This window comes from Fukomys damarensis, unplaced genomic scaffold (assembly GCF_012274545.1).
Source record: "Fukomys damarensis isolate Sample0158 unplaced genomic scaffold, DMR_v1.0_HiC HiC_scaffold_10, whole genome shotgun sequence".
Lineage (NCBI taxonomy): Eukaryota > Metazoa > Chordata > Mammalia > Rodentia > Bathyergidae > Fukomys > Fukomys damarensis.
The window spans coordinates 8,592,132-8,606,585 of NW_022900922.1; the positions used below are offsets into that span (position 1 = coordinate 8,592,132).

At 39.8% G+C, this 14,454-nt stretch overlaps 1 protein-coding gene across 1 annotated transcript in view; it reads left to right on the plus strand.

The window, feature by feature from the left end:
* The window catches only part of Dip2c (disco interacting protein 2 homolog C), a 304,786-nt gene that overhangs the window by 171,887 nt on the left and 118,445 nt on the right, over positions 1-14,454 (plus strand). Inside the window, exons 9-11 of the mRNA XM_033761773.1 lie at positions 5,661-5,795; positions 7,594-7,713; positions 8,852-9,049. Coding sequence (XP_033617664.1) covers positions 5,661-5,795; positions 7,594-7,713; positions 8,852-9,049 — 453 coding nt within the window. The remainder of the gene's footprint in view (positions 1-5,660; positions 5,796-7,593; positions 7,714-8,851; positions 9,050-14,454) is intronic.

Sequence of the window (14,454 nt, forward strand, 5' to 3'; positions counted from 1 at the left end):
TCCCCTTCCCCCTCTCCCTCCTCCCCCCCAAGCTGTCCCATGTGTAATTTCCCCATCATTCTTGTGAAAATACAGGTCTGGTCCTGGCTCTTTTTCCCAGAAGGGCTTTTGTGATTTTCACCTTTTAAGACTGAGCTGGCTTTAACTTTTGAAAATACAAATGTTTGTTGGATCCAAAAGAATATTAACCCTGCACCCACTCCATAATCCTCTGAGGGAGATCGTCACTCCACTTTCCAGGAATGCCTCAGAGATCTGCTCACTTACACCTTAATGTAACAGGAGAATCACATCTATTCATTTACATGTTTTCCCCCCAATGTTTAGATACATTTAACTCAGAAAGTGCAACACAGTCATTTGCACCTTTATGCTCTTGAGTTTCACAGAAAGGCAGAGGGAAGCCCCTAGCCCAGGCCTGCTCCAAAAAAAAAAGTCTTTGCATTAATTATCTGGTTTTTTAAGGATGTGAAGAGGCTGTGTCACTTCATAAGCTCATGGCTCATATGACACAATGAGGAATACATAGTATTGTTTTGTAGCTGAGCAAACCAAGACTCAAAAATTTGAGTGTGTTGCCAGGGGTCAAGAAGTTGAGCAAAAGATGGAGGAGCTCCTGCCTTTTCCTCAGTACCCGTCTGCTTTCCTCAGCCTGTTTACGAAGCAGAGAAAAGACTCTTTTTCAGCCAAAAGTACAGTCAAATTTTGCATAAAACATTAAGATCTCAACATCTCCGGTCACAGTCTCCAAAGATCTTTAGGCTTTGCATGCTTTACAGTAATTGGAACCTTTCATCGTGAATTTGAATTTGTAGAAATAAAAATCAAAGAGCTGTTTTTAAAAGCTAAAGAGTTGGGTTCCAGTGTTACAATATACTTCCATAGATTTGTCACATCTTTATGGGATTTTCACGGAATAAAGGTAAGGGAAAGAACAATTCAAGGTCTGAGGAATTGAGATAGTGTATAAACCAATCTTGGCTCTCTCAGAACTCTAAGAGAAATGTTTGAGTGTAGAACCATGATGGCCTTTTCTAGCCCTCTCTTGGTTTTAATGTAGAGACAATTTGTAAGTTTGAAATGCAACTAATGAATTACTGTTGGTATCACACACACACACACACACACACACACACACACACACACGAATCTGTAACAGAAGACAAGATTAAACTAAGAGTATTTGTCTGTCCCTGAGTGATTAGTGAGAAACTAACACATTTGCTTGGCTATAACTGATGTGTCATTTTAAAAATTGGTGTAAATACTGATGAGAGCATTTCCATTAGAGCCAGCAGGAGACTCCACTGTAGTGAGACTAAAGAGAAAGGAAACTTTTGTCTTCTGATAAACTACAAATAAAAGACTGCATCTGGATCACCAGCAGCAGGAGGTCTGAGGGCAGAGCTGGATGTTCTGGCGTCGCCAGTGACAGCCCCTTACTCTCTGTGCCGCTCTGGACTCCCCTTTTCCCTGAATCTTCTTTTACTTATCCTCTATCTGACGCAGGCGAGTTTGAGGGGAGGATTCACCCTTGATAGGAGGGAGGTTTTCCCAGTTTGTGCTCACATACTTCTGGTAAATTGCTTGAGTCTGGTCCCTCTGCAGCGTTTTAGTCTCTTACATGCCGAGAGGTGAACCAGTGGAGTGGCGTAGTCGGAACACCCAAGCAAGCTGAATTGAGAAGTAGGTACTTTCTGCCTTGATGCTCCACTTACCTCCACATCTCACCAAAGTACCTCATTTAACGCCTGTAGGTACAGACACAGTCTTTAACCTGCCGTGAATCTGGAGTATCTGGCAGACATGGTGGTCTCGTGGGTCTGCCTCATTGGCACCCACTTTGCAGGTAGGCACGTGTTTCTTCTTTGCTGTCTGTGAACGGTGGTGACTGAGTGATTGGAGGAAACCAGGGATTGGACGTTCTTAATGTGTAAAACGTTAGGTTCCTTTGAGAGCTTTATTCATTATCCGTTGTCAATTAGTAGACTGCAAGCACATTGCTTTCTGTATATTAAAGCCAAGTTTTCCACTGTTTTTCTCTTCGTTTAGAATTTAGGGAAAAATAATTAACATGGCTTATGAGTAGGGTCTCTCACCATTGATCAGTGGGAATTCCAGCTATACAGTTAGAATTCAAGAATGCTGCTATTTAGTTGATATTAGATCCAGAGCGTTTTATCTCTACTTGTCCAATATTCGTTAATGTATTCATTTGTGCGTTCACACTTTCAATAATTCCTCTGATGTTTGACGACTGCAGAATATATGGGACGTCTGTGTTGGAGCTTTAGCATCTAAGGAGTACATTCTGTCCTTGTACCCAGCGGGGAGCAGGAGCAGGTGATCAGAGGAAAGGATCAAGTCGAGGCAGCCAGGGATTATCCAAAGGTCTTCAAACAGGGAAGCCAGCCAGTGCCTGGAGGTTGGTTATGACAGGGAAGAATGGGCAGATCATGGCCTGAGCCACATGAAATCCTCTAGTGTAAGTGTGTCAGGGTGAGCTAAGAGCCCTGGTAGGGATGCCGCTGAAAAACTTGTAGTTACTATCATAACAGTGGTTGGTGACTTTGCCCTCTAACCTTCTGTCATATTCTTTCCTATTCTGAAGGTGCCCGTGTCAACTGCTGAGAGTCATAGTGGTGCCAGAGCTTCCCCATAGGAGAAGCTCTCAGACTTTTGGGGAAGCAGAGCAAAAGATCTTGGAGAAAACTAGGGCCAGATTCACAGCGGAGGTAACCTTTGCTGAGGGACTGAAGGATGGCCACGACTTTTCTCTTACTTTTAAGAGCCCCATGAAATTGATCTGAAGAGCACTGAGTGGTTGCCCTGTACTGGGTGTCCTTAATCTCCAAAAGGTTCCTGTTGCGTGCACACTTCCTTGGCCTCGTGCCTGGAGCTGAAGCGTATCTGAGACCTTGGAAAAGCTTGAACCTGCTCTTTCGGCCCAAGACCACTGTTTCTTACTCCTCCACAAGTCTTTCATTAGTGTTACGTTATGTACACGATGATTTAAGACACTCTTCCAAAGATAGGTAGCCCACTTTATATTGAGATTTATAATCTCTGTCACAATAGGCACAGTATATCAGCACAGTGGCAGAATTTCTCTGCCTCCCTCGCAGAAGCCAGCTGCTGGGTTTATCAGCCCGCAGTGTTGGCATATGCAAGGAGTTTGAAAAGGAGAGGGAGGCAAGGTGACATATAAATTAATTTAGAAAACACTTTGAAGTCATCCAGCTGTCCCTGTTCCTATTTTTTTTAAATCACCAGATGTATTGGAATTATAATTTTCCCCAGCTTTGAGGTAGAAAAGCTGCCTGCCACAAAGCCTTAGTGGACATCCCCCGTGAAGCAGTGTGTTTGAGTCCAGCATAGCTTGAATCAAGTCAGAGTACAGGGAGCTTGCGTTTAGGGGGCTAACTCAAAATTTGTGCCTCCTTTCTTAGCGTCTATTGTGGTTTCACTTGAAATATGAGGCCGCGGTGTGTACTAGTTAGCTGTCTGGAGATGGAGTTCCAGAGAATTAGATCACTTGGAAACGCAAACTGAAGGCGATTTGGCAAAAATGCAGATGGGATGTGATAAGGAAGACAGAGTCTGAAATGTGGCAAGCAACTTTTGAAGGATTTTCTTCTTCCTCCCGCCTCCCACTCGTCACAGATCTGCCTGGTGGAACTCCCTGCCCAGTGCCCCCGTGTCTCTAATGGGAACCGTCTGGTTCCTCTCGCGGGAACTGCTGCAGGCACTGCTCTGGGCTGGGTCTAAGAAGTTGCATTTAGGCTGTACAATAGTCCACTCAGACTGTCACAACAAAACGCCGCAGGCTGTGCAGCTTAAGCAGCAAACAGCCATGTTCTCACACCTCTGGAGGGTGGAAGTCTGAAGCTAGATGTTGGCAGAGTTGGTTGCTGAGAGACCTTTCTCCATGAGTTGTAGGTGGCTGTCATCTTGGTGTCTTCGTATGGCTTGTTCATGTGTGACTGTGACCTCATCCCTTCTTACAAACAAGGCTCGCTTGGTCATTGTTCACCCTAAAAGATTCTTTTTTACATTAATTACTCTTAAAAGTCTCTGCATCCAAATATGCATTCACATTTTGAGGTCTTTAACCCATGAATTTGGGGGAATAAAATTCAGTTCGTAAAGGTCGAGACCCTTGGGAAAGAGATGTGCTGAACAGTGTGTTAATGCTTTGCAGAAGCAGTGTCCAGACCTATTGCAACCCTGGGCAATAAAGTCTCTTCACCTGCAGCATGTATGTGTAACTGGTGATGGTAAAGTTTAAGTGCTTTTGTGTATGTTTATTTGTTGAGTTCCTGCTGTATAGGAGGGTAAGATAGGCACTACTATGTCCACTTTCCAGAACGGGAATCGGAAGCCCGGCAGGTTGGTTAGGGAGCTGGTCCCAGGTGGCTCAGCCGTGTTCACTTTCCCTCATACCTTCCAGATCCAAATGCCTAGAACCACATAACCCAGAAAGTGCTTCAGTGAGATTGGGATGGGTTAGTCACCGGGGTTGCTGCATTTGAAACTTAGCAAGAAGTACCAGCTACTCCTTCATACCTGAGTCCTCCTTATAAAGAATTGTATAATGTGTGTAAGCCTCTTTATGCAAGTAGGTGATCCTCATTCCGAGATTCTGTATTTGTAAATTTGCCTACCTTGCTAGCATTTGTTTGTTAACCCCAGAACAGTGCTTTTAGAGAAATTCTGCAATCATTCAGACTTGCATAGAGCCCCAAAAAGGTTGTTGCCTGAAGCACATATTCTCCACTGAGTTTGAAAGAGACAACCTTGGACTTCTTTCTTCACTTCTGACTAAAAACCGGTGTCCTTTTCATGGTTTTTTTCTATCACATTTTCACTTTTTTATTGGTGGTTTGACTGTGTATAAGGCAACTGCCAAGTATAGCACTGAAGTAGGCAGAGGAGTGAGGCTTTTCAGTAAGAATGCCATGTTCAGCGATACAAAATTGTTTTGCTTCTGACACATTGAAGGATAGAAGGAGGTGCCCCTGTATTAGAAGTTTCTATTTAATCATAAGGAATCAAAATACTAGTTTTGATGTGTCACCCTTTATCACAGACTATTTTGGGGGCTTTTCCTGTTTTAACTTAATTTAATACAGTATTTATTCCACCCAACTGTCCTCAAGCATTATAATGATACTGTTCCCATTTGACGGATAAGTAAACCGAGGCACAGAAAGATTAAGATACTTGTGAGATCTCTAGGGATTTGCAGAGCTGGCGTTTAAATCTTAGGTTCTCCGATGTCAAGGCGTATCCTCTTCACTACCTCTCTTCTTAGGAGAAGCTACGCTTTTCTTTGAACAAACACGTAGCTCTTGATATCTTGTCCATCAGCTATTTCAGAACATTTTAGTTAAGATGTTACAGCGATTTATTGTTGTGGCTTGTGCTGCAGAATTATATCTGAAGTTCTATTTGACTTCGTTTCATTGGGGATGGTATACATTATCTTACAGACCATTCATTATTCTGTAGAGATTTTTTGTGGCCAGCTTTCGAGGGATTTTGAAAGAATGAATATGTGTCAGGTCTCTGCCTAGGCAGTGTCGTTTTTGAGGCCATTGTTTAGCCTAGAGAATAATCATCAAAACCACCGGAGAACCTCCTCATGTGCTTCTTTGCAGAAAACCACTCTGCACCTCCCGATGTAACCACGTACACCTCAGAGCACTCAATACAAGTGGAGAGGCCACAGGGCTCAACGACCTCTCGGACAGCACCAAAGTATGGCAATGCCGAGCTCATGGAGACGGGGGATGGTGAGTACCGTGGCAGTTGTTTCTGCTGTTGTGCTTTTCTGTGCCTGTGAGTGGATGTGTTTCTTCTTGATACACCACGGATTCATTGATTCTAACTTCAACAGAATCCTATGACCTCCCATACAACCTTCTTCATTAGCATGTAAGCACAAGAAATGCAAACTTTTTCTCAGTTGATCAAGAACTATTCATTAAGGAAAAAATGTAACTTTTGCAGAAAGTCAGTCATGCTAGGAAAAATTAACATTTGGTGTTTTTGCTAATGAATAGCTAATGTCTGAATAATTAAAAACTGGAGTACAAGTGTTAAGTTGTTTGTTTCCTAGAAGAATAAGATGAAGTTAAATGTAAAAATCATTGACAGATACAAGTACGTAGTACCTTAGACTTTTTGTTCAGGTTAGACAAAAATTTAAGAATATATGCAGTGGAAGTCTCGCTCTATTTTTCATACTTTTGGCCTTGGGGTGTTGTGATTATAGTATTTCCAGAACTCAAATGCAAAGCAGCAAGCCTGGACGTGTACTTTCTTTTGTATTCTCCTTTTCTGAAGTCTGTTTTTTCCCAAAGTCATAAGTTAGAACAAAACTCATCAATAAAATTAATTGAGTTTTGTGTTTGAAAGATGGACAAAATATTTTTGAGGTGCCGTCTGTGTCACTGAGTTAATGTTGTGGGACCTGGATCATTCACAGTTGGAGAGACTTGGTCCTAGTCCCTCGCAGACAACATGCCTTCTGCAGCCCAGAGCCCTAAAGTCACTCGTTTGTGAGCTATTCCATCAGTGCGACTGAAATGACTCCATTTCTAATGTGATTGGTTTCCCTTGAATGCTTTTCAGTTTGCTTTAGAACTCTGATAAACTTTTCCTTTACTAGATACGTCCTTGTGAATAATAACTTTATCAACATTGAAATCTTAACACTTTTGCCTTTGTTCCCCCAGGCAGTTTCTGCATTATACAGAGTCCACCAAGAAACTGGATACACACTTCAGGAAAAGAAAAACTTGTATAAATACGTCAATAATAAATTTATTGAGACATCATAAGATTAATACAAGTTACCTTTGGCCTCTGCTGTTACACGATATGCTCAAAGTAGTGGCCATTACCTTCCAGACTTTTATTAGAATGGTGAACTGCTATTTGAGTAAGCTTGGTCATTGTGATTGCTTGTACCTGCATTTTCAGTTTCTTTTCTAAGGGTGGGCAGTATGGTGGGGTTTGTGCAATATATGACATTCTCTAGGGTTCCCCATATGAAGGTAACGCCAGCTGTTGAAAGCACATCATACTATTTTTATTTTCCTGAAGTGCATATACATTTATTTGGTGGGCTCTGGGTATTGGGTAGTTAGGTGTTTCTCTACATGAGATGCCCCTTCATTAAGATCACACAGGAGTACTTTTTGATACAGATTCTGGGCTCCACCCAAGACCTAATCAATCAGAAACTCTGGGGTGGTCCAGGAAAGATTTGTCGAGTCTAAACTAACCTTGAGAACCACTGGCCTTCTTGTGAAATGATCCTTGATTTATCTGAACCAAATTAGTTGGGATACTTAATGGAAAAATAGTTTGTTTAAGATACTGAGAATTCTGGATGGTATATTTTTATGTAGTTTCAAACTATAAAATTTTTAATGTCTCAATTCTGATGATATCTATATAATATTTATGAGTGCCTGTTCAAATTATGTGGTTCTTAGTAGTTTTTCCTTGAGTTCTATCCTATGCCAAAATATTTGTTTCAACTGTGATGGTCAGTTTATCTACCCCATGGTTCTCATCTTTCAGGAGTACCTGTAAGTAGCCGGGTATCAGCAAAAATTCAGCAGCTTGTCAATACCCTCAAACGACCTAAACGACCACCCTTACGAGAGTTCTTTGTGGATGACTTTGAAGAATTGTTAGAAGGTGAAAGAACCCTTTTCCACTGCTGTTTCTTTTAGATGTCCCAATACTCCCATAAAAAGTGATTTTTTTCCTGTATGGCTATTTTGTTTAAGAGCGATAACCTTGACCTTCATTAGTTGATAGAAATCTAGAAAAGGATGATCGGTTTGTTCTCAAATGGGTACCTGAAAGGTTCACCAAGCCCTGTACAGTTGGGTAGTGCTCAAAACTGATTGTTTGCTTCAGCAGAATGTGATTTCTGTGAGCCTGGCCTCCTTTTAAGGATGCTATCAGGTTTTAGAAATGCGAAATTAAATTATCCAAAACCTTCGCTCACAACAGTGCAGCTTTCTCTGAAACATGTTTGTGAAGACTCCGCAGCAAAAGCATGGAAGGTGGCCCTGTACCCCTCTTCCTGCTTCTCTGAGAAACAGATGCTTGTTCCTGGCCCTGGAATGCTTGTGAGCCTTTTAACACAGGCACATTGAAGTTGAAACAGAATAAAACATTTCTTCTGTACCACACTCAACGTCCTTATTTTCTTGTTTATTAAACGGCAAGTAAGAGTAACTGATTTTTCTGGCCAGGAGGCAGAAATAGATCATGAAGTGTGAGAGAGAAACTTTTTCTAGAAATGGGAGAAATGCTGTAATTTCAGTTTCCATCTGTTTAAACAAAGGACGTGGAAGTTTATTTTCTGTTACGATGCATTTATTTTAGTTTTATTCTGGAAAAGATTTGTTCCATGCTCTTGCTATTTAGAGTTGTAGCAAATTTATATTAACATCTCAGTAATTAAGAAGAAAACATAAATTACCAAGATTTGAGCTCTTTAGAGTCTGAATTACTGTATGTTGATAACTAAAGTTTTACACAGGTATTTAAATGCTATACTCTAGCCATATAGTTTTGCCTCTTGTCAGTTTGTATGTGTGCTGTGTCCAGCTAAGCCCTCTGTCCCATATTGCCTTGGAAATGTTAAGAATTGTTTCCGTTACATCTGTGAGGCTAGTATCTGATCATTTTAGAGGAGGATGTTTTCTGTCCATTAATAAATTTATTCCGTGAAGTATGAATTTCTTAGCTTCTTTACAAAAGTAATCACACAAATGTAGTTATATTTTTTTTTGAAAAACCTTTTGTATTCAAATGTATTTAGTTCAACAACCGGACCCAAACCAGCCAAAGCCAGAGGGAGCCCAGATGCTGGCCATGCGTGGAGAGCAGCTAGGGGTGGTCACGAATTGGCCTCCCTCCTTAGAAGCTGCACTTCAGCGGTGGGGGACCATCTCCCCAAAGGCGCCCTGCCTGACCACCATGGATACGAATGGAAAACCCCTGTATATCCTTACCTACGGTAATTCTTTAAGGGTTATTCATCTCTCATTTTGCTTGTTCTTGTACATGACATCTATTTAATGTGCAGAAGGTAAATTTCTTTTGTTGTGGCTAATTTATATTTGTCTTGGTTATATGTTTCTGATGCAGGTGGCATGTAAAGGAACGTGTTAAAAATTATTTGATGTCAGTATGAAAATTTACTTGGTTTTCAAAATTTAAAAGCAGAAATTGATCCTTAAAGCAGTAATCATAACTCAGATACTAGATTTTACCTCTTGAATATCTGTGATTTTGTTCAATACTCTGAACATGGATTGATAGACCCCCCCCCCCGAGTTTTTCAATGACACAGTCTCAAATGCTGCTATCCCAAATGTTGAAATCAAAAGGACAAAATCCCTAGGGACTAAAACCTTAAAGGCTCAAAATCTCAAAAATGTAATTCTGGGAAAAATTTTTTGTTTTGTTTTTTATTTTTGGACAGGTCTTACTATGTTGTTTGTTTATTTATTTTGATTTTTTGAGACAGGGTCTTACTATGTAGTTGAGACTGACCTGGAACTCACTATGTGGTCCAGGCTGGTCTCAAACGCACAGTGATCCTCCTGCCTCAGCCTCCCGAATGCTGGGATCACAGGCGTGTGCCACCACACCCGGCATTATTATGTAGTTTATGTTGGCCTCAACGTGTAGGGATTCTTTTGCCTCGTCTTCCCAAGTACTGGGATTACAGTCGTGCACCACTGCACCAGACTCGGGAAACATTTTTGGAATTCTTTAAAAGACACTTATTTATGTTTTAAAGGGGGATTGGAAAAACAAAAAGAAAACCTCTTACAGCACCTTTTCTGTATTTCATAGACCACTTAACCCAACTGGTAATAAACATTTTTGTAAGCATAAATACTCAGGTTTGTCAATGAGATTCAGACCTGTTCAACAATTCCACCTACTGTACATGAACAATATAAAGAATAGGTCAAGAAGGAAAGTGTATGGATGTGCATCATCATGATTGGTCATTCCATGCACCTAGCTTTTATACCTGGGGTTATCTAGAATACTGCAGTGGACAGCTCAGATCTTACCAAATAAAGAGAAAACCATGATGTGTCATTGCTGCATTTGCCAACACCCAAAGAACTGAGATCTTGAGAAATTTTATCTCTTACAAATAAAGGTGTACAAAAAAGACATCTCTTCATTTGAGGAAATTTCAGCATTTTTGCTTACTATAAAGTCAGTGCTGCAATAATGCACTTTTGTACTTTCTCAAATTTGAGAGCAAAATTAATTAGAACTGTCTGAAAGTTTTTACATGATTAATAACTCCATTATTGGAAATGATGTGAAGGTTTTATATATTATAGCAAGTTGTAAAAAATAATGCTGACAATTTTAAGTAGCAGGAAAACTTAAAAAAGCCTGAAGATGTTGTGGAGTCCAAACTCTGATGAACCTGGAGTTCTCGCGTCCAGGTAGCGAAGGGAATTTCTTTCCCAGCTCTTAGAGAACATTGCCTTCTGCCTTTGTTCTCTCAGGATCCTTGGCTCGTTGGATGGTACCATCACATTGAGAGTGATTGTTCGCACCTAGCCTGCTCACACACTGATCTTCTGTGGAAACTGACACCCCTAAAATAATGCTTGACAACATTCTGGCTATTCCTTGTGCCTGACGTGATGCAGCTATCCCTTATACAATCAAAAACATACATACAAATCCAGGCCGGGGATTTAGCTCTGCCTGCCTCGCAAGCGCAAGGACCTGAGTTCGATCCCTGGTACCAAAAAAATACATAAAATTTAAAAAGTATAAATCCATTCCCCAGAATTTTTTTTTTTTGGTCCCTCTTGCATAGTTCGTTTGCGCACGCGTTCTCTCTCTCAGGTGCGCACTCTTTCCCTCCCCCCCTCTGTCTCTGTCTCTGTCTCTCTCTGCCTCCTCCCCTCCCAATACAGGGATTTCAGTATTTGGAATTTTTATCTTTCAGGGTTATGATCTTTTGAGATTTTAGATTTTATGAATGTTGATCTTTTGAGATAATGGCATTCAAGATTATGTCTTTCAGAACTGTGAGTGGCATTATTTTGGCATACATCACTCAGAAGAAACAAAATCTCTATAATACCTTTTCAGAAAGCCAGAGAAACAATTTCCTGTAATTCTTCATTCAGTAAAATTAATTCAGTTTGTAAACTTTTTGCAAGTAGTTAGGTATACCAGAGAGATACCTTTTTGTCCAGCAGATAAGAGGCCACACAGAAAGCAGATTCAGGTTTTATTTTCCCCCCACACGGTATACTTCAGTGTTGCAAAGAAACAAGAAAAATAAAAGACTAAATGTGTTTTAGTGAAGTTAGATGGCTTTTTTTTTTTTTTTTAACTTCTGGTTTTGTTTTTATATCTCGGCCAATTTTCTGATTGTTAAGTAGAAAAGATACCAATTTATACATTAGCCATCAAGGCCGAGAGCCAAGTGTTATGTTAGTTAACTCCTGCAACCTACTTGTAAGTAGAGCCCGTCATCTTGGGGATGGAGCTCCTAGAGGTAGCACTGTAATGCTGCACATTACATGGACCACAGTAGGGTTTTTGTGAGGAGCATATTAAATTTAGGAATATGTGTTTCATAGCCCCGTTGCTTTTGTGGCTTCTCTGGGTAGTTTTAAATGAATGGATAATGTGGCCCACAATGCAGCATAAGCTTGATTTATTCCTTTTTTCAATTACATTCTTTTATTCAAAGAAGATAGAAGACTTTTCTGTGTGACCCTCATATCTGGCCAAATTTAACCATAGAGTTTATTATGTACTTGTAATTGCTGCTTTTTGACTATCACTTGCAAGGCTCTCTCTGTGTCTGTCTGTCTGTCCCTCTCTCGCCAGCCTGAATACTAGCACATGCATTCATCCTAAGAACCAACAGGGATTCACTGACATGGCTCTAAGGCTTGGGAAGGCAAAGATGAATAAAACACATTCCCAGTGGATTTAGAATCTGGACTGAAAGAACTTACACTTTTTTTTTTCCTCATTGAGTTTATTCGTACGTTTTAGGTACACAGTACAGTTACATTCATCATTGGGATCCTGTACCTTTACATGATGGGTCTTGGTTCTCATTTTTTTCCCCTTGTCCCTGCCCTCCCTTCACCCCCTCCTCCCTTCCCCATTTACTAACATTTGAACTTACACTTTTCGGATGGGCTGTTGAACAGAGTAGTGCTTGTTTTCTTCCCTTTGTTGCAAGGTTAAGATAAATTTCAGGTATAAGACACAAAGTGAATATTACATATGAAATTTTGGATTCATCTAAGTATCGTACCTGCAATCATTAATGGCTAATGTAGAAATCAATTTTATCTTACTGTATTTTAATCTTCTGTATTAGTTTATACGCTGCTAGGCCGTCTTTTTACTCTTTAGAGGGCTGTAAGAAAGTAATGCATTTCCAGATAAGGTTCATAGCTTCTCGGAACATAAGATGCGCATTACTGGTACAATACTATGTGTTAGCTGTATAGAAACATTAAACTAGATGAAGTAATCATTGGACATTGCCAAAGAGTCAGAAAAAATGTTCATCAGAAAAAATGTTCATTGAATTTGAATTGTTCTAATGCTGAGTAATTTGTTTTAGCTGAAGAGCTGTATTTAAATGCTTGTAGTTTACCCTCAAATCCAACATTTTACTTTCTTCCAAGTCATAGGGAAAGAGTATGCATGAAATTCATAATCTTAATAAAAATAGTGCTATACATTTAACTTCTCTATATAATGCCTTACCTAGAAGAAACTTGAAAATGTCTTCTGTCTCCTCTTGGATTTTATTCATTTATTTATTTATTTATTTATTTTTTTGGTTTTTTGAGACAGGATCTTACTATGTAGTTGAGACTGACGTGGAACTCACTATGTAGCCCAGGCTGGTCTCGAAATCACAGCAATCCTCCTGCCTCAGCCTTCCGAGTGCTAGGATTACAGGAGTGCGTCACCATGCCCGGCTCTCCTCTTGGATTTTAGTGTCTCTAAATTTATTTTGTTTTTCTACCAAGCAAATGCTCTCATTTGTCTTCTAATCTTGTTTCTCTTCTTATTTTAATAGTTTAACTCCAGATGTTTCAAGTAGTGTAGATGCCTGAAATAGATAAGCACTGGGCTTTCTGCACCCTTTTTAGTATTTTGTGAACTCAGTGATTTATCTTCTCGAGCTCCCACTGCAATTTTATGGCCTCTGTGCCTGTGGTAGCTCTGAGTCCCTCCCCTTTTTTACCCACCTGCCCCTCCCCTTTTTTACCCACCTGCCCCTCCTTAGCACATACATTCTCTGTGTGGTTGTCTGTTCCTCTTTCAAATCCAAATCAAGTTAAAATTCATGTGTAGTAAAGTAATGCTTCATTTATCAGTAAGGAACTGTTGGATTTTCTCTCATCAGCTTAACTTACTGTCTTTTGTTTATGAAAAATGCTAGGTGTAAAATAAGTACATTTCAAGAATTTTGCCAAAGGTTAGTGTTTATTGTAGTCTTTAATGACTTGAAACTATAATTCCCTTGTGTGAATTTATGATGTTGACTCTATGATTCTCAGCTGACAAGTTGAAACTTGGATTAAACTGTAGTGGTGCTAATTGATGGAATTAGCTAATTGATGTATTTGGATAGCTGTAATTCTAGCATTAGGAAAAATCCAGGATTTTAAAAATTCATCAAAAAGTTCTTTAATTTACCTTTTGCATTACAGTAGGAAAATATTAAAAATAATATTGTTCTTTATTATATTCTTACATTAACGTAACATGTAACACCTTGACTACTTCTGAAAAATTCTTAGCATCTGAGTCTCTGAGAGTAGCTCATAAAAGGCCTTTGTGTTCAAGAATGCCTTTCAGATGGTAAAGTCATTTTTATTCCCTCTCCAGCCGTTCACCATCACCTGGATAAGACTGAGTAATCTGGCAGGGCACAAGGTCAAGAACTGAAAATAGGCAAGTTCTTCAGAGCCTGCTTTTTTCTAAAGCTCTTAAAAATTTTAGGAAAAGAGCTTTAAAGCTTTTAAAATTTTTGTTTTTAATACTACTTTGTGATGATTTTTTCAGCAGTTCAAAAATTAAAGATGGTTCAAATTGCTTACCATTATGTTTTCTACACGTGAACTCCCCTTTCACAGCTTCAGAATCCTGGGCTTAGGGAAATTTGAAGTTGAGAAACTCGGCCTTAGAAAAGATGGGAATAACTTATCAGGGCTGAGTTTGTGCCCATTCTGATCACATAAGACAAGGTCCAATAATGAAGGATACAAGTCATTGGGTACAAAATAAGTCAGTGGTACTATGGAAGTGGCCCTGCTGCAGCTTAATCCCTAGAAATATTCCTTATGACTTCTATAATGAAAATTCTTTGGTTTTGCTCTACAGACT